At 42.0% G+C, this 14,396-nt stretch overlaps 1 protein-coding gene across 1 annotated transcript; it reads left to right on the top strand.

The window, feature by feature from the left end:
* Window positions 1-7,496: 7,496 nt before the first annotated feature.
* LOC102775686 (GTPase IMAP family member 9-like) lies at window positions 7,497-8,346 on the top strand. The gene is made up of 2 exons (XM_087845678.1): window positions 7,497-7,515; window positions 7,640-8,346. The coding sequence occupies exons 1-2, from the start codon at window positions 7,497-7,499 to the stop codon at window positions 8,344-8,346; spliced, it is 726 nt and encodes a 241-aa protein (XP_087701804.1).
* The last annotated feature ends 6,050 nt before the right edge of the window (window positions 8,347-14,396 follow it).

Genomic DNA, 14,396 nt, shown 5'->3' with positions numbered 1-14,396 from the left:
CACAAACGCAAAGCAGGAGATGAAGCATCGCTGAATATGTTTCCAAACCAACTTCCTTGCAAGCCAAAGACTAGAAAATATGAAGAAGCACATCTTCCCTCTGGCTTCACCTGCACAAGTGCCAAGGTAGGTCTCCTCGACAGAATTAGTTTCCCCTGCGTCGAGAGCAGCGCTGGGCTGTTTAAATCACAGACAAACAGTATCCTACATTCTTGATTTTAGTTCACAAACACTTCTTGTAATGACTACTGCTGACATTTTGGAGCTCTTTATACAGTTAGCAGAACATAATGATAACATATTATTTAATTGTGTGAGAACATATTTACATACAACGATGTGAAGCTAAACAAATAAAGATGTTTCAAAATAAAAGCAGAACTGACTAAATCAAGGACACAAAATATACACATAAACTGAGAAATAAGAAAAGATTAGCAAGGAGATCTTTATTAAAATGAAAATAATAACAAGAATAAGAGCAAACATCAGACACAAACCCTTCATTTTACATGTTTCCTTTTTATGCTCATTTAAGTTCTTTCTTTCCAAATTGGGACTTTCTTTTTTTTTTTGGTTTAAATCAATAAAGTTTTAATGACAGAATGCAATAGATTACAGATGCAGCTACAACAAAGACTCATTTGCCTGTGGAGTCAGGTACATCAAATGTCCAGCAGATGGTGATACAAATTCAGTTTACAGTGGCTGACTGCAGCTGCTCCTGCACCTCAACACGTGTTTGGTTCCAGACTCCAATGTAAAAAAAAACTTAAAGCGAGTCAACGACACATAACTGAGCTTTCATGTCTTTAAAGGACTCTGAGTTAAAGAAGGCAGTGGCAGAGAAAGCCATGAGTATATTTCTTTTTAAAAAGAAAAAGGTATGAAATAATATATTAACATGTACATATTTAAATTAATTTAGCATTTTTGTGCTGCAACAGGAACAGCTTTAACACTGTGCAAATGTCTCAAGCTGCCCTGCACTTCTTTACATTTTGCTGGGATAATGGGAAACATGTGGGACTTTTTGTCACGGTCCTGGGTCATTTTGACCCAGCTTTCTGTTGCTCATGTTCTGGTGTTTTTCTAGATTATGATTTATGTTCTGATTAATCAGTGATACTGTTTTGATTATGATTATTATTTAGTAGGTTTTGCTCAGTCTCTCTCTGTCTAGTCCGTGTCTTAGTAAAGTGTGTTTTGTTTCCTGTTTTACTTTGAAGGATCATGGTCTTGTGTGATGTCAGTTTGTTCAGTTTTACTGCTCCCCTGTCTCGTTAGTCCAATTTCTCCCAGCTGTGTCTCCCTCCTGTTGCCCATTCCCTGATTACCACTCTGTGTATATAAGCCCTGTGTTTCTGTGTCAGTGTGGTGTTGTACCCTCAACTTGCTGTGTGTTGTTTATGTCTGGTCCTCCAGCACCTCTGTTCAGAGTCTTGTTTCATTTTTTGCTTTGCTTTTGTGAGTTTTATTTTATGAAGGGTTTGTCCAGCATTAAAGCTGCGTTTTCAGTTTAAATCCAGTCTCCAAGACTCCTGCATTTTGGGTCCACCACTTCTGCCTGCCTGCCACACAGCCAACCCTGACATTTTTATTGAAACATACTGAGACAAACATGGACAAACAAATGGAAAAAAACACAGACTTTTTAAAATGAGTTTGATAGTCTAAACTTGGTATGACCACCTTTATTCTTCAGCACAGTCTGAACTCTCTGAGGCAGCTTTCTTGTTTCTCCAAACTTCTTGAAGGACTTTCAAAGCTCGCTGTGGATTTAAGCGTTATTTTGTTTCGTTCTCTGTCATGCTAGTTTATCTCACACTGCTTCAGTCATGTTGGGGTCTAGGCTCTGGGGAGTCCAGTCCACCACTGATAGTGTTTCACTGTGTGTTTTACTGTCCAGGTGTGTTTGTTTGGGATCAGTAGATGGATCAGCTGGAGGGCCAGATGCAGCTCTCAGGTTCTCTGTCATGTCATTGGTGGATTTTGTTTTTCTATTTCTTAAGGACACAAATTTTAGATGTTCATCTGCTGTAAACATATTTTAGACCTACACTTCTTCTTTTGTCCTTTCACTTGTCCAATTTCCTAATTTTTTCAGGACACCTGGACCATGCACATAAATGCCATGTTTTCAGTTAGTAGCTCTTTGGAAATCACTTTGTTGGTGCAAAAATACCATTTTCTGTCCATTAGACTGTTTGAAAATATCTGTGTGAATGGAGTTTCCTGAGGAGCTTACTTTGATTTCAGCATTAAGCTGATTCTGTTTGTTAAAATGTGAACGTTAAGAACTGCAATTAAATTATTTAACAAAAATCCAAAGAACTTAAAAAAGAAAATTAAAATTAAAATGATAAACAAACATGTACTTTATAACTCTAGTTCATGTTCGTATATATTTATATCTTTACACAGAGAAACATTCATTACATAACTGATGCTGTTCTTGGATCATCCTGATCACTGTTTTTCAGAAACAGCACACCTGTAGCTAAACAGTCGTCCAACTTCATTCCTGCGTGCTGTGGATCATCTCCTGGTATGACCTGAGCTGAACTCTTTCCAGTCACAGCAGCTCCCAGGAGAACAAGGTTCATTTTGATAATTTTTTATAGATAATGAAAACAAACACACTGAAGCTGAGAACATATGCTTCTTTTAAATATGAGAAGTTTTAAAAAATAACACGTTTTACTGATAAAAAGAAAAATTAGAAGTATATTTTACTATCATGAAACTGAGGGCAAGAAACCACAAAGTGTGTGAAAATGTTATGCAAAACCTACAGCTGTGTCAGCTGGAAGAGAAAAAAAACATGCCTTTGTTTTAACCTTTGCAGTAACAATGGTGACCATAAAATATGGCTTTATTTTTACCAGGTAAGCAAAAATATTTAATCTGCTCTGCACATGATTCATTTCCTATAAAAGTGTCCATGTGTATTTACACATCAAGCTGCTGATATTAGCATGAGGCGATTCTGAGGACAAGCTTGAAAGGAGAATATATAGCTCGGGTCCTCTACCAGAGGCCTGGGAGCTTGAGGGTCCTGCGCAGTATCTTAGCTGTTCCCAGGACTGCGCTCTTTTGGACAGAGATCTCAGATGTTATTCCCGGGATCTGCTGGAGCCACTCGCCTAGCTTGGGAGTCACTGCATCTAGTGCTCCGATTACCACGGGGACCACCGTCACCTTCACCTTCCACATCCTCTCGAGCTCTTCTCTGAGCCCTTGGTATTTCTCCAGCTTCTCGTGTTCCTTCTTCCTGATGTTGCTGTCATTTGGAACCGCTACATCGATCACTACGGCCGTCTTCTTCTGTTTGTCTACCACCGCTATGTCCGGTTGGTTAGCCACCACCATTTTGTCCGTCTGTATCTGGAAGTCCCACAGGATCTTAGCTCGGTCATTCTCCACCACCCTTGGGGGCATCTCCCATTTTGACCTCAGGACTTCCAGGTTATACTCGGCACAGATGTTCCTGTACACTATGCCGGCCACTTGGTTATGGCGTTCCATGTATGCCTTGCCTGCTAGCATCTTGCACCCTGCTGTTATGTGCTGGATTGTCTCTGGGGCATCTTTACACAGCCTAAACCTGGGGTCTTGCCTGGTGTGATAGACCCCAGACTCTATGGATCTTGTACTCAGAGCTTGTTCCAGTGCTGCCATGATTAGTGCCTCTGTGCTGTCTTTCAGTCCAGCTTTGTCCAGCCACTGGTAGGATTTCTGGGTATCAGCCACCTCCTCTATCTGCCGGTGGTACATACCGTGCAGGGGCCTGTCCTTCCATGATGGTTCCTCGTCTCCCTCCTCTTTATTGGGTTTCTGCTGCCTGAGGTATTCACTGAGCACGCTGTCAGTTGGGACCATCTTCCCAATGTATTCTTGGATGTTCATTGTCTCATCCTGGACTGTGGTGCTGACACTCACCAGTCCCTGGCCCCCTTCCTTCCGCTTAGCGTACAGCCTCAGGGTACTGGACTTGGGGTGAAACCCTCCATGCATGGTAAGGAGCTTTCTTGTCTTTATGTCAGTGGCTTCTATCTCCTCCTTTGGCCAGCCTATTACCCCAGCAGGGTACCTGATCACGGGCAGGGCGTACGTGTTGATGGCCCGGATCTTGTTCTTACCGTTCAGCTGACTCCTCAGGACTTGCCTGACCCTCTGCAGGTACTTGGTGGTTGCAGCTTTTCTAGCGGCCTCTTCATGGTTCCCATTCGCTTGCGGGATCCCCAGGTACTTGTAACTGTCCTCTATGTCTGCAATGTTGCCTTCTGGTAGTTCAATCCCCTCAGTTCTGACTACCTTCCCTCTCTTTGTTACCATCCGACTACACTTCTCCAGCCCGAACGACATTCCAATGTCATTGCTGTATAGCCTGGTAGTGTGGATCAGTGAATCGATGTCTCGTTCACCCTTGGCATACAGCTTGATGTCATCCACGTACAGGAGGTGGCTGACAACTGCTCCGTTCCGTAGTCGGTATCCGTAGCCAGTCTTGTTAATGATCTCACTGAGGGGGTTCAGGCCTATGCAGAACAGCAGTGGGGACAGAGCATCTCCTTGGTAGATCCCGCACTTGTTGGTGACTTGTGCTATGGGCTTGGAGTTGGCCTCTAGTGTTGTACGCCACATCATGAAGGCTCTTAGGGTCCCGTTGACCTTGTACAATTCTAGGCATTCCAGTATCCAGTTGTGGGGCATTGAGTCATAGGCCTTCTTGTAATCAATCCAGGCAGTGCACAGGTTGGTCAGTCTGGTCTTGCAGTCTCGGCTGACTGTTCTGTCTGCCAGTAGCTGGTGTTTTGTACCTCTGGTATTCTTGCCAATTCCTTTCTGTGTCCCGCTCATGTATTGACCCATGTGCCTGTTCATCTTAGCCGATATGATGCCTGACAGGAGCTTCCATGTAGTACTGAGGCAGGTTATTGGTCGGTAGTTGGAAGGGACAGGTCCCTTCTTGGGGTCCTTGGGGATCAGGACCGTCCGACGGTTAGCCATTCCGGGTGTCCCTCGTTAACTAGCTGGTTCATTTGTGCTGCCAGACGCTCGTACTTTAGCCAGTAGGCGTGAACCATGTCGGGCCCTGGTGCTGTCCAACTCTTCATACTGGAGACCCTTTCTTGGATATCTGCCACTGGACCCTGGGAGGTCGCTATGGTCTGCCCTCAGATCCACTAGCCACTGAGCATTGCCGTTATGGGTTGCGTCCTTCTCCCATATGCTCTTCCAGTATTGCTCTGTCTCCAGCCTTGGTGGTGCTGTTCTCTTATTATTGTTCCCTTGCCACTGAGAGTACACCTTTGCTGGTTCTGTGGAGAACAGCTGGTTTATTCTCCTGCCTTCTATCTCTCTGGTGTACCTCCTCAAGCGGCTGGCCAAGGCTGTGAGTCTTTGCTAGGGACAGCTTGCTGTATTTCTTATGCACCTTTTTTGTCGCACCTTTCTGCTCGGTTTACCAGTAGCTGGTGTTTTGCACCTCTGGTATTCTTGCCCATCCCTTTCTGTGCCTCGCTCACGTATTGAGACAATATTTTATGTAGTGAGAGAGAAAGAGAACTATGCAAATGGCTAACAAACAGCCATGATAATTCATCATACATTGAGAATAGCAGACAAATCAACAATACAATTAATTCCAATTAATATTATGCTGAACACAGTCCAAAAGATTAAATAAGCCACATCAGTGTCTACTGTCTGTCTGCTGTTTACCATCACAGCCAAGTAGCTAACAAATGTAAACAGAAGTTTTTCCAATCCCTACTAATGAAGGTTAACTTGTTTCAGCACACATAATACCCGCCATTATCCAAAGACACATCTGCTTACCTGTATCATTTGCTTGTTTCTCCTCTTCTTTTTTCTAAACTGAGGACCTGATGGCTTTGACCTTTTCCTGTCATCTTCCATCAGTAATTTTGCACTCCACTATCAACCCCACAACATAAACTAACAGACTAATAGACCTACACCTTGTAGAGTTTTTTTTCTAGGATTTTTACACAACCCAGGAAAAACAATTAATACATAATGGACTTGTATTGACAATATTATGAATAAAATGTGCACTATTTGGAAGCAGCCCGCCCCCTCCCCTTTTGACAGGTTGTGTGTGAGACTTCAGCACAGCAGCAGCAGCAAGCAGGCGCACCGAGGGCCCTCATGCTCACTTTTCGTACATGTGTGAATGAATTCAGAAAACACATCAGTGCAAATTATAAGTCTATATCAAAATGTCTTCAGTGTTTGTGTTTGTTGTAGGGCTGTCAACTTTAACGCGTTGATGCCATTATCACGATTAACGCAATTTACATTTTTAACACATTCATCTTATCTGGAGCGCAGAGTGGATAAACTTTGGACAAACTGCCCGAAATGCGTTGACAGAGACATTTCAGGATTTTTGAGTCATCCAAATTGTGTTAAAATTTTTAATCGCGTTAATTGTGATGCCGGCATTAACATCGTCAGCCCGAGTTTGTTGGTTTGTTTTCCTTTTGTTTTATTTTGTAAGTTAGTTATTAGATGCCACTCCAGCCAGCCAGAGAATCTCCTGCCGTCCCTCCCTCTCCTTCCTGTCTGGCAAGCAGCAGGCGCACCTTGCGTAGGGTAGTTACCCCCCTGCGTTGGCAGCGTGTACTGGGCTGGCTCCATATCAACCAACTACACATGGAAGTAGTGGTATTTGACTCTCGTGGAACAGTGAAAGATGAGTTAGGTTTAACCTTAGGGTGTTTTTACACCTGTAGATCATTTACTTTGGTTTATTTCTTTTGGGAGAAATCCAGGTGAATGGAAGTCTGCTGTTACAAACCATGTGAGAATGTTCATTGGTCAGTTGTGTTTGGGGCAGGAGCAATAAAAATAAATACAGGAAGAGGATGCTGTGTAAGAGAACGGAGAATTTACATTCATTTCATGGCTAGTTGCTAACCTGTACAGAGCTTTGCACATCTATAATATTGTCCCCCATTGAGAATTCAAAGCATATGTGGGTACAGGATGGTTTTGTTTTTGTTTTTTTTTTAGCTCAAACTTGTAATGTACACCTAGTAGCTAGTTTGTAAGTCTGCTGCACGTGTGATTTCATTTGTACCACCTACAACCAGAATTCCTTCTTAAAGGAAATTTTAAATCTTGTCAATGAAAATAGTGGAAATGATCCTTTTAGTTAACCAATTCTTTTTTGACATACTCAAACAAACAAACAAACAAACAAACAAACAAACAAACCCCCCAAAACGATTGAAATGATCAGATAGAAAATGTTTCCTTGCTACTCTTAAATTCCTTTTATTTTAACAATCCTGTAACAGGCTCTTTGGTGTCTGTAAGGTGTGCTCGTCTTTGTCTCTATTAAACCTGTTATGCAACTACTGTGGGCGTGTCAACTGTGAAGCTACACATAAAAAATGTGTTGAACAGAAGCTTGAACACTCATCTCTCTCACCTGTGTAGTTACAACAAACTGAAGATAAATTATGACTTCATTTAAATCAGGTAAATATATATTTAATCTTCTTTGTTTAGTATGTGTTAACATGTGCTCATGCATTGAAATACATGAAACTTATGGACTTGATGTTTCAGATGTGTTAAACTGAAGCTGTGAATCTTGTTCCAGGTCCTGATTTGAGGATTGTGATAATAGGAAAAACTGGTGTGGGGAAGAGTTCCTCTGGAAACACCATCCTGGGAAAAAAACATTTCAAATCTCGTCCCAGTTCAGAGTCAGTGACTGAAACCTGTGAAATAGCTGAAGCACAGTGGGAAGGGAGAAATATTTCTGTCATAGACACACCAGGGATCCTGGACGCTCACTCTGCAGAGATGACCAAAAATGAACTTGTGAGATGCGTTGAAGTCTCCAGTCCAGGTCCTCATGTTTTTCTACTGGTGCTCCAAGTCGCTCGATTCACCACAGAGGAGAAAAACTCTGTGGAAGCCCTGCAGGAGCTGTTTGGTCCAAAAGCTCAACATTACATGATTGTGCTGTTCACCCACGGAGATGACCTTGAAGACCAGGAAACCACCATACAGCAGTATGTACGTGAAAGCAAACCAGGCCTCAGACGAGTCATCCACAGCTGTGGAAACAGGTTCCACATCTTTAACAACAAAAGCAAAGACAGAAAGCAGGTGGAGGAGCTGATGAAGAAGATTGATGACATGGTGGCAGGAAACGGTGAGACATACTACACAAATGCCATGTACAGAGAGGTGGAAGAAAGGAAACAGAGACAAGCTGACAGGGAGGACGAAGAATACAAGTTCCTGGGTCAACTGTTAGAGCAGATTCTACGTTTTCATTTACGTCTTAAAAGAGAATAATTAATTATCAGATGATTCAAACCTGTAGACCAATATACTTGGTGTTAATTTGCTTTGAATAGCTTTGACCTTTTTGTTGACTGTAAAAAACAGAAGAAAAAATTAGTCTTAGTTAAGATGAAAGAGTTTTAAAACAGTGATGATACATCAAGCTGTGATGTGCTACGAGTTTTTTTATATCATATTTTCCAAGGTATCCAAGGTGGATATGTTTTATGTTGTTGAATTGATTTTACTGAAAAATGTATGCTTTATGCTGATTTGTCAAAAAAATAGGCTCAAAGGGTTAGGGACATAAATATTTTATATTTATGTAAAATATAAAATATTTTACATAAATATATATATATATATATATATATATATATATATATATATATATATAACAGTAAACAGAAATCACATACACAGCTCACTAGCAGTAAAACAAACAAGGCTTTGTGACCCACACAAGATCAAATTCCCACGAGGCCCTGCTCGGGCCCTAACTGTAATCTTAATGCACAAGACCCACACAGTATAGTTCTTTTAAATTGCCAGGACACATCTCTTTAAACTTGTCTCCCTTGTCTCAAAGCTCTAATCACAAAACAAAATCTTTTAACTAAAATAGACATACACGCAAACACACACAGAGTCAACATCAGATGTTCTCAAAAACTGTATGTGGTCAAATTGCTATGATAAGTTATGTAAGAAGTGAAGTGAACACTTTAGGAGAAGAATCTAGCTGATCACACCACACTGATCCTGTGACCAAACAGTCAACTCTCCTAAGTAAGACCTCTCCTGTGTAATATGCTCTGACATTTTGAGACTTTTAACATTCAACTTCTATCTACAGATAGTATAATGTTATTAGACAAGGCTGAGCTTGTCAGAGAGGAACAAGGGTGTTGTTGTCAGGCTTTAACAAACATGACAAAAACTTGGACTGTGATGTGGAAATACCTGTAACACCGTTTTCACTGGAAGTGATTTCATCGTGTGTGCTCATAATAAACCACAAATATGTATGGTGTGTTTTTTTAAATGATTCTTAAATGAATGTTGCAGAACAAGACACAAGAAGTTCTGTGGAAATGTTTTAGTCAACAAAACTGTCATTGTTCGGTTCCAGCTGGTATTTAAACTAAGCACCATGCAGAGGTGTTTTTTGGGTTGGGTGCTCAAAGTTAAAAAGGGGCACATACAACCAGGCTGAATAACAACAATGCACATTCATAGGAGTCTAATATGGAATCAAAGATGGGGTCAGTGGAAAGCAAATGCAGCCTGTGTTTTACCTAATCAGGTACAATGTTGCTGTTGAGGTGGTGTTGCTGCTCCTGCTGCTGACAGTGTTGGAGGGCAGAACTGTGTTGATCATAGGCTACGTTCACACTGCAGGCGAAAGCGCATCAAATCCCATTTTTTGACACTATGTGACCCATATCCGATCATGGTGTGACAGTGTGAATGGCGCAAATCCGATATTTTCAAATCCGATCTGGGTCACTTTCATATGTGGTCCTGAATCCGATACATATCCAATGTTTTAGAAAGCGACTGCTGTTTGATGGTCATGTCGCATTAAATCTGTCTTTTACGTCACCGACACAAGACAGAAGCCAATTATCAGCGCCGGAGAAGCGCCCGACAAGACATCGCGAACGCTTCCTGGCCATCCAGTGTAGATGTCAGTGAAACTGTTGGGAAGACAACGTTGGAGAAACGTGAACATTTTATTTGTTCTGTATAATCTGCAGATTCTGACAGAAATCTGCAACTATCCTTTGAAGCACCGCTCCTCTAACACAGCAATAAGGATCATTATTAGGTTATTTACATTATTATGGAAATAAAATAACTTAAAGCAAAAATTGGGAAACGTAAAGTCCGAAGTCTTTCAAACAATACTGTTGGTCTGGGTCTAAACAGAGCGCGTTGTGTGTGACGTCTTCTTTTGCGCATGCGGGCCGCTTTGAGCGTTCACACTAGAGCGCGTTTGCTGTCGCATTTTATTTGTAGTGTGAACAAGCAGACAAAAAAATCGGATTTGATCAAAAAAATCGGAATTGAGCATCAAGACCTGCAGTGTGAACATAGCTTAAGACTGTAGATATTAAAAAGTCCACAGCAGAGATGGTAGCTGATTAAACAAATATTATGAGATAATAATAAAATGCAATGGAACCATAAGGCAAGAAATTCAAGAGATTAAAAAAATGTGGGAAACAAACTGAAACCAGAATATTAGTAGGGCAAAAGAAAGGGGTGGTCATGGCAGGTATTAATGTAAAAAAAAAATCTATACACATAAAACACATGCACAGTGACATTTTATACTTTCTCCAGAGTACTGTATATACTGTTTATAACCAAAATATGCTAAGAATTGCGCTGGAAGACACTATTTTGTTAGTCAATCATAAAGAAGTAACAGATGTAAAGGAAACTGAGTAAATGATATTCAAACTTTGGTTTCACATTGGTTTGTCTTATCAAAACATTCTTTGTGACCTCCAAACACAGTCACTGTATATCTCTGGTCTACATTCATGTATTTTCTCTTATGTTGCTGTTGCTCTGTACACAGAGCTGTGTGATAATCTGTTTATCACACTAAAACAAATTTACACCAGGGGAATGTATTTAGGAGACCATATGAGATTATGAAAGGAGATTATTGATAAGAATTTCAGTGTATACAACAGAAATTAAGCTGAAAAATGTTATATTATAAATGTTTTATAAATTTTATATTCCATAATAAAAACAATAACTGTTTGAATGTTTTATTTGTGAAACTGATTCATTTTACTCAGAAAAGCAGTTAAATTAATTTGATTTTCTCTCATCATTCAGTCACTATTTACAAAATTTAATTGGAAAGTTATTGAATCCAATTTGAGTTTTACCTAAAAAACATAACATTTTAATTTCTTTGGAATGGATATCTTAGTAATTTTTTACTAAACCTTTGCCAGATTGCTGGTAAAGTCATTTTTAACACACTTTTACAGCTGAATTTTATCAATATCTACTTTTGTTTTCTGTTGAAATTTAATTAACATTTTCTGTACATTTTACATAAATCTTTTAAAATTAAAATCTACTGAAATTAAAGTAAATTAAGTGTCACTTTGTTGCCATATGTAACCTCTAGTCACAGATTTTACAGTGCATTTATGTCCACTGTGAGCGACCATCTTTGAACAGAGGCGGTGATTTACGACACCAACTGTCTGCCATCTGTAATCCAGTTTTGAGATCCCTTCCTAGATGCCTTAACGCCCACTCACACCCTGGGCCATTACGTATCTCTCCTCATAAATTTCTAGATTTCTAGAAATGAGAACTGCTCCATCCAAAGTGCAATGGATGCCGTTACTCCTAACAAACCCAGGTATTCCCTCCAGAAAGTTTCCCAATCCCATCATGTTTTCACTCTTCTGGACAGAGATTTTGGGTGTTGTTTCTAGGATTTGCTCAAGCTACTTGCCCAACTTAGGGGTCAACTTGGGGTGCTCCCATTACCACTGGAACTGTTTTTGCCTTCAATCTCCACATCTTCTCAAGCTCTTCTCTCAGGCTTGATACTTATCGAGATTCATCTTGCTTATGATGACACACACTGTGAAAGGGAACTTATACATAATAGTAACATAAGTTACCTAAATCTGAAAGTGTGCTCTATTCTTTCATTGAAAAACACTTTACACTTTGCCAGCTGCTGGAGTCAAATTGTTAAATGTTGTCATTGTGTTACTTAAATTTTCTTAGTCTTAGTTCAAACAGCATCAAGCAGATCAAAGACATCTCTTTGTGTCTGGCCACCTCTCCAGCCTGTTGGACGGTGGGGGAGGGTGTAGTGTTTTATTATAGGGACATCCTATCTGAAGGTTCTGTTTGTTGCTTAGTAAACTTCCTGCTTTTATGACCCTTTTGGTGAGCAGGAGGTCACACAAAGGCACCCCCAAACACACACACACACACACACACGTGTACAAATTAGAAGTTAAATGCTAAATAAATAAATAAATACCAAAGAAGACCACACTCCAGCCCAACACGTTCTCACTCCCAAAAAGCAACATTTTACGCTGGGTGACAAATCGTTGGCATATTACGCTTTCAGCCACCCAAACAGTTCCCTGTATCCCACATAGCAAACAGGTCTGGCCCGGATCTGGTGTCAAGCCGGCACTGCTGGCTGACTTCTGGCATGGTAAGTGGTATGTCATCCAGATATGGGCCAGACCTTGCATAGATGGCAATGTTTATGTGATAGCATGGCCGATTGTGGTTTAGTTTATGTGGCCCAGGCACATAGAAAACAGGTCTGGCCCAGATCCGGCATCAAGCTGGCACTTCTGACTGACTGGTGTCATGGCAGGGTGTATGTCAACCAGATATGGGCCAGGTCTGGCAATGATGGCACTACTTATGTTCCTGCTATTTTAGTTTGAAGCCCCAAATTCCATGTTGCAACACTATACTGCTATGGTAGCCAACGTTTCAAATGCAGGTTTGACAGGTTTGTGAGTGTACACTTTATCCAAAACCTACTGAGGGTTTACTCATGTTCGCGTTGTGAACGTAGCCTATATCTCCACCCTCAGGTCACCAAGTCCCCTCGCCAAGTTGTTGCCACATTATAAAAAAAAAATTCCCTGCTCGCCCCTGTGGGCGGTTTATCCTTCAAGCTCGGGTCCTCTACCAGAGGCCTGGGAGCTTGAGGGTCCTGTGCAGTATCTTAGCTGTTCCCAGGACTGCGCTCTTCTGGACAGAGATCTCCGATGTTGTTCCAGCATGAGATCTGCTGGAGCCATTCGCCTAGCTTGGGAGTCACCGCACCTAGTGCTCCGATTACCACGGGGACCACCGTCACCTTCACCCTCCACATCCTCTCGAGCTCTTCTCTGAGCCCTTGGTATTTCTCCAGCTTCTCGTGTTCCTTCTTCCTGATATTGCTGTCATTCGGAACCGCTACATCGATCACTGCGGCCGTCTTCTTCTGTTTGTCTACCACCGCTATGTCCGGTTGGTTAGCCACCACCATTTTGTCCGTCTGTATCTGGAAGTCCCACAGGATCTTAGCTCGGTCATTCTCCACCACCCTTTGGGGCATCTCCCATTTTGACCTCGGGACTTCCAGGTTATACTCGGCACAGATGTTCCTGTACACTGTACCGGCCACTTTGTTATGGCGTTCCATGTATGCCCTGCCTGCTAGCATCTTGCACCCTGCTGTTATGTGCTGGATTGTCTCTGGGGCATCTTTACACAGCCTGCACCTGGGGTCTTGCCTGGTGTGATAGACCCCAGCCTCTATGGATCTTGTGCTCAGTGCGTGTTCCTGTGCTGCCATGATTAGTGCCTCCGTGCTGTCTTTCAGTCCAGCTTTGTCCAACCACTGGCAGGATTTCTGGATATCAGCCACCTCCTCTATCTGCTGGTGGTACATACCATGCAGGGGCCTGTCCTTCGCTTTCCTCCACTTTCTTGGGTTTCTGCTGCCTGAGGTATTCACTGAGCACGCTGTCAGTTGGGGCCATCTTCGTGATGTATTCTTGGATGTTCCTTGTCTCATCCTGGACTGTGGTGCTGACACTCACCAGTCCCCGACCCCCTTCCTTCCGCTTAGCGTACAGCCTCAGGGTGCTGGACTTGGGGTGAAACCCTCCATGCATGGTAAGGAGCTTTCTTGTCTTTATGTCAGTGGCTACTATCTCCTCCTTTGGCCAGCCTATTACCCCAGCAGGGTACCTGATCACGGGCAGGGCGTACGTGTTGATGGCCCGGATCTTGTTCTTACCGTTCAGCTGACTCCTCAGGACTTGCCTGACCCTCTGCAGGTACTTGGTGGTTGCAGCTTCTCTAGCGGCCTCTTCATGAAACCAAGAAACCAGGCACACCATTGTTTTTCTTGTGACATTACCAATAAGTTTGATGTGTCACATGGCCCTCTTCCTATTGAAAAAACAAAAGTTGTATCCAAGATGGCCGACTTCTAAATGGCCACCATGGTCACCACCCATCTTGAGGAGTTTGCCCCCTCACATATA

This window comes from Neolamprologus brichardi, chromosome 9, assembly GCF_056152115.1.
Source record: "Neolamprologus brichardi isolate AB-2024 chromosome 9, ASM5615211v1, whole genome shotgun sequence".
Taxonomy (NCBI): domain Eukaryota; kingdom Metazoa; phylum Chordata; class Actinopteri; order Cichliformes; family Cichlidae; genus Neolamprologus; species Neolamprologus brichardi.
The sequence above is the reverse complement of the archived record's forward strand: the minus strand, read 5'-3'. Positions and strand labels throughout refer to the sequence as shown.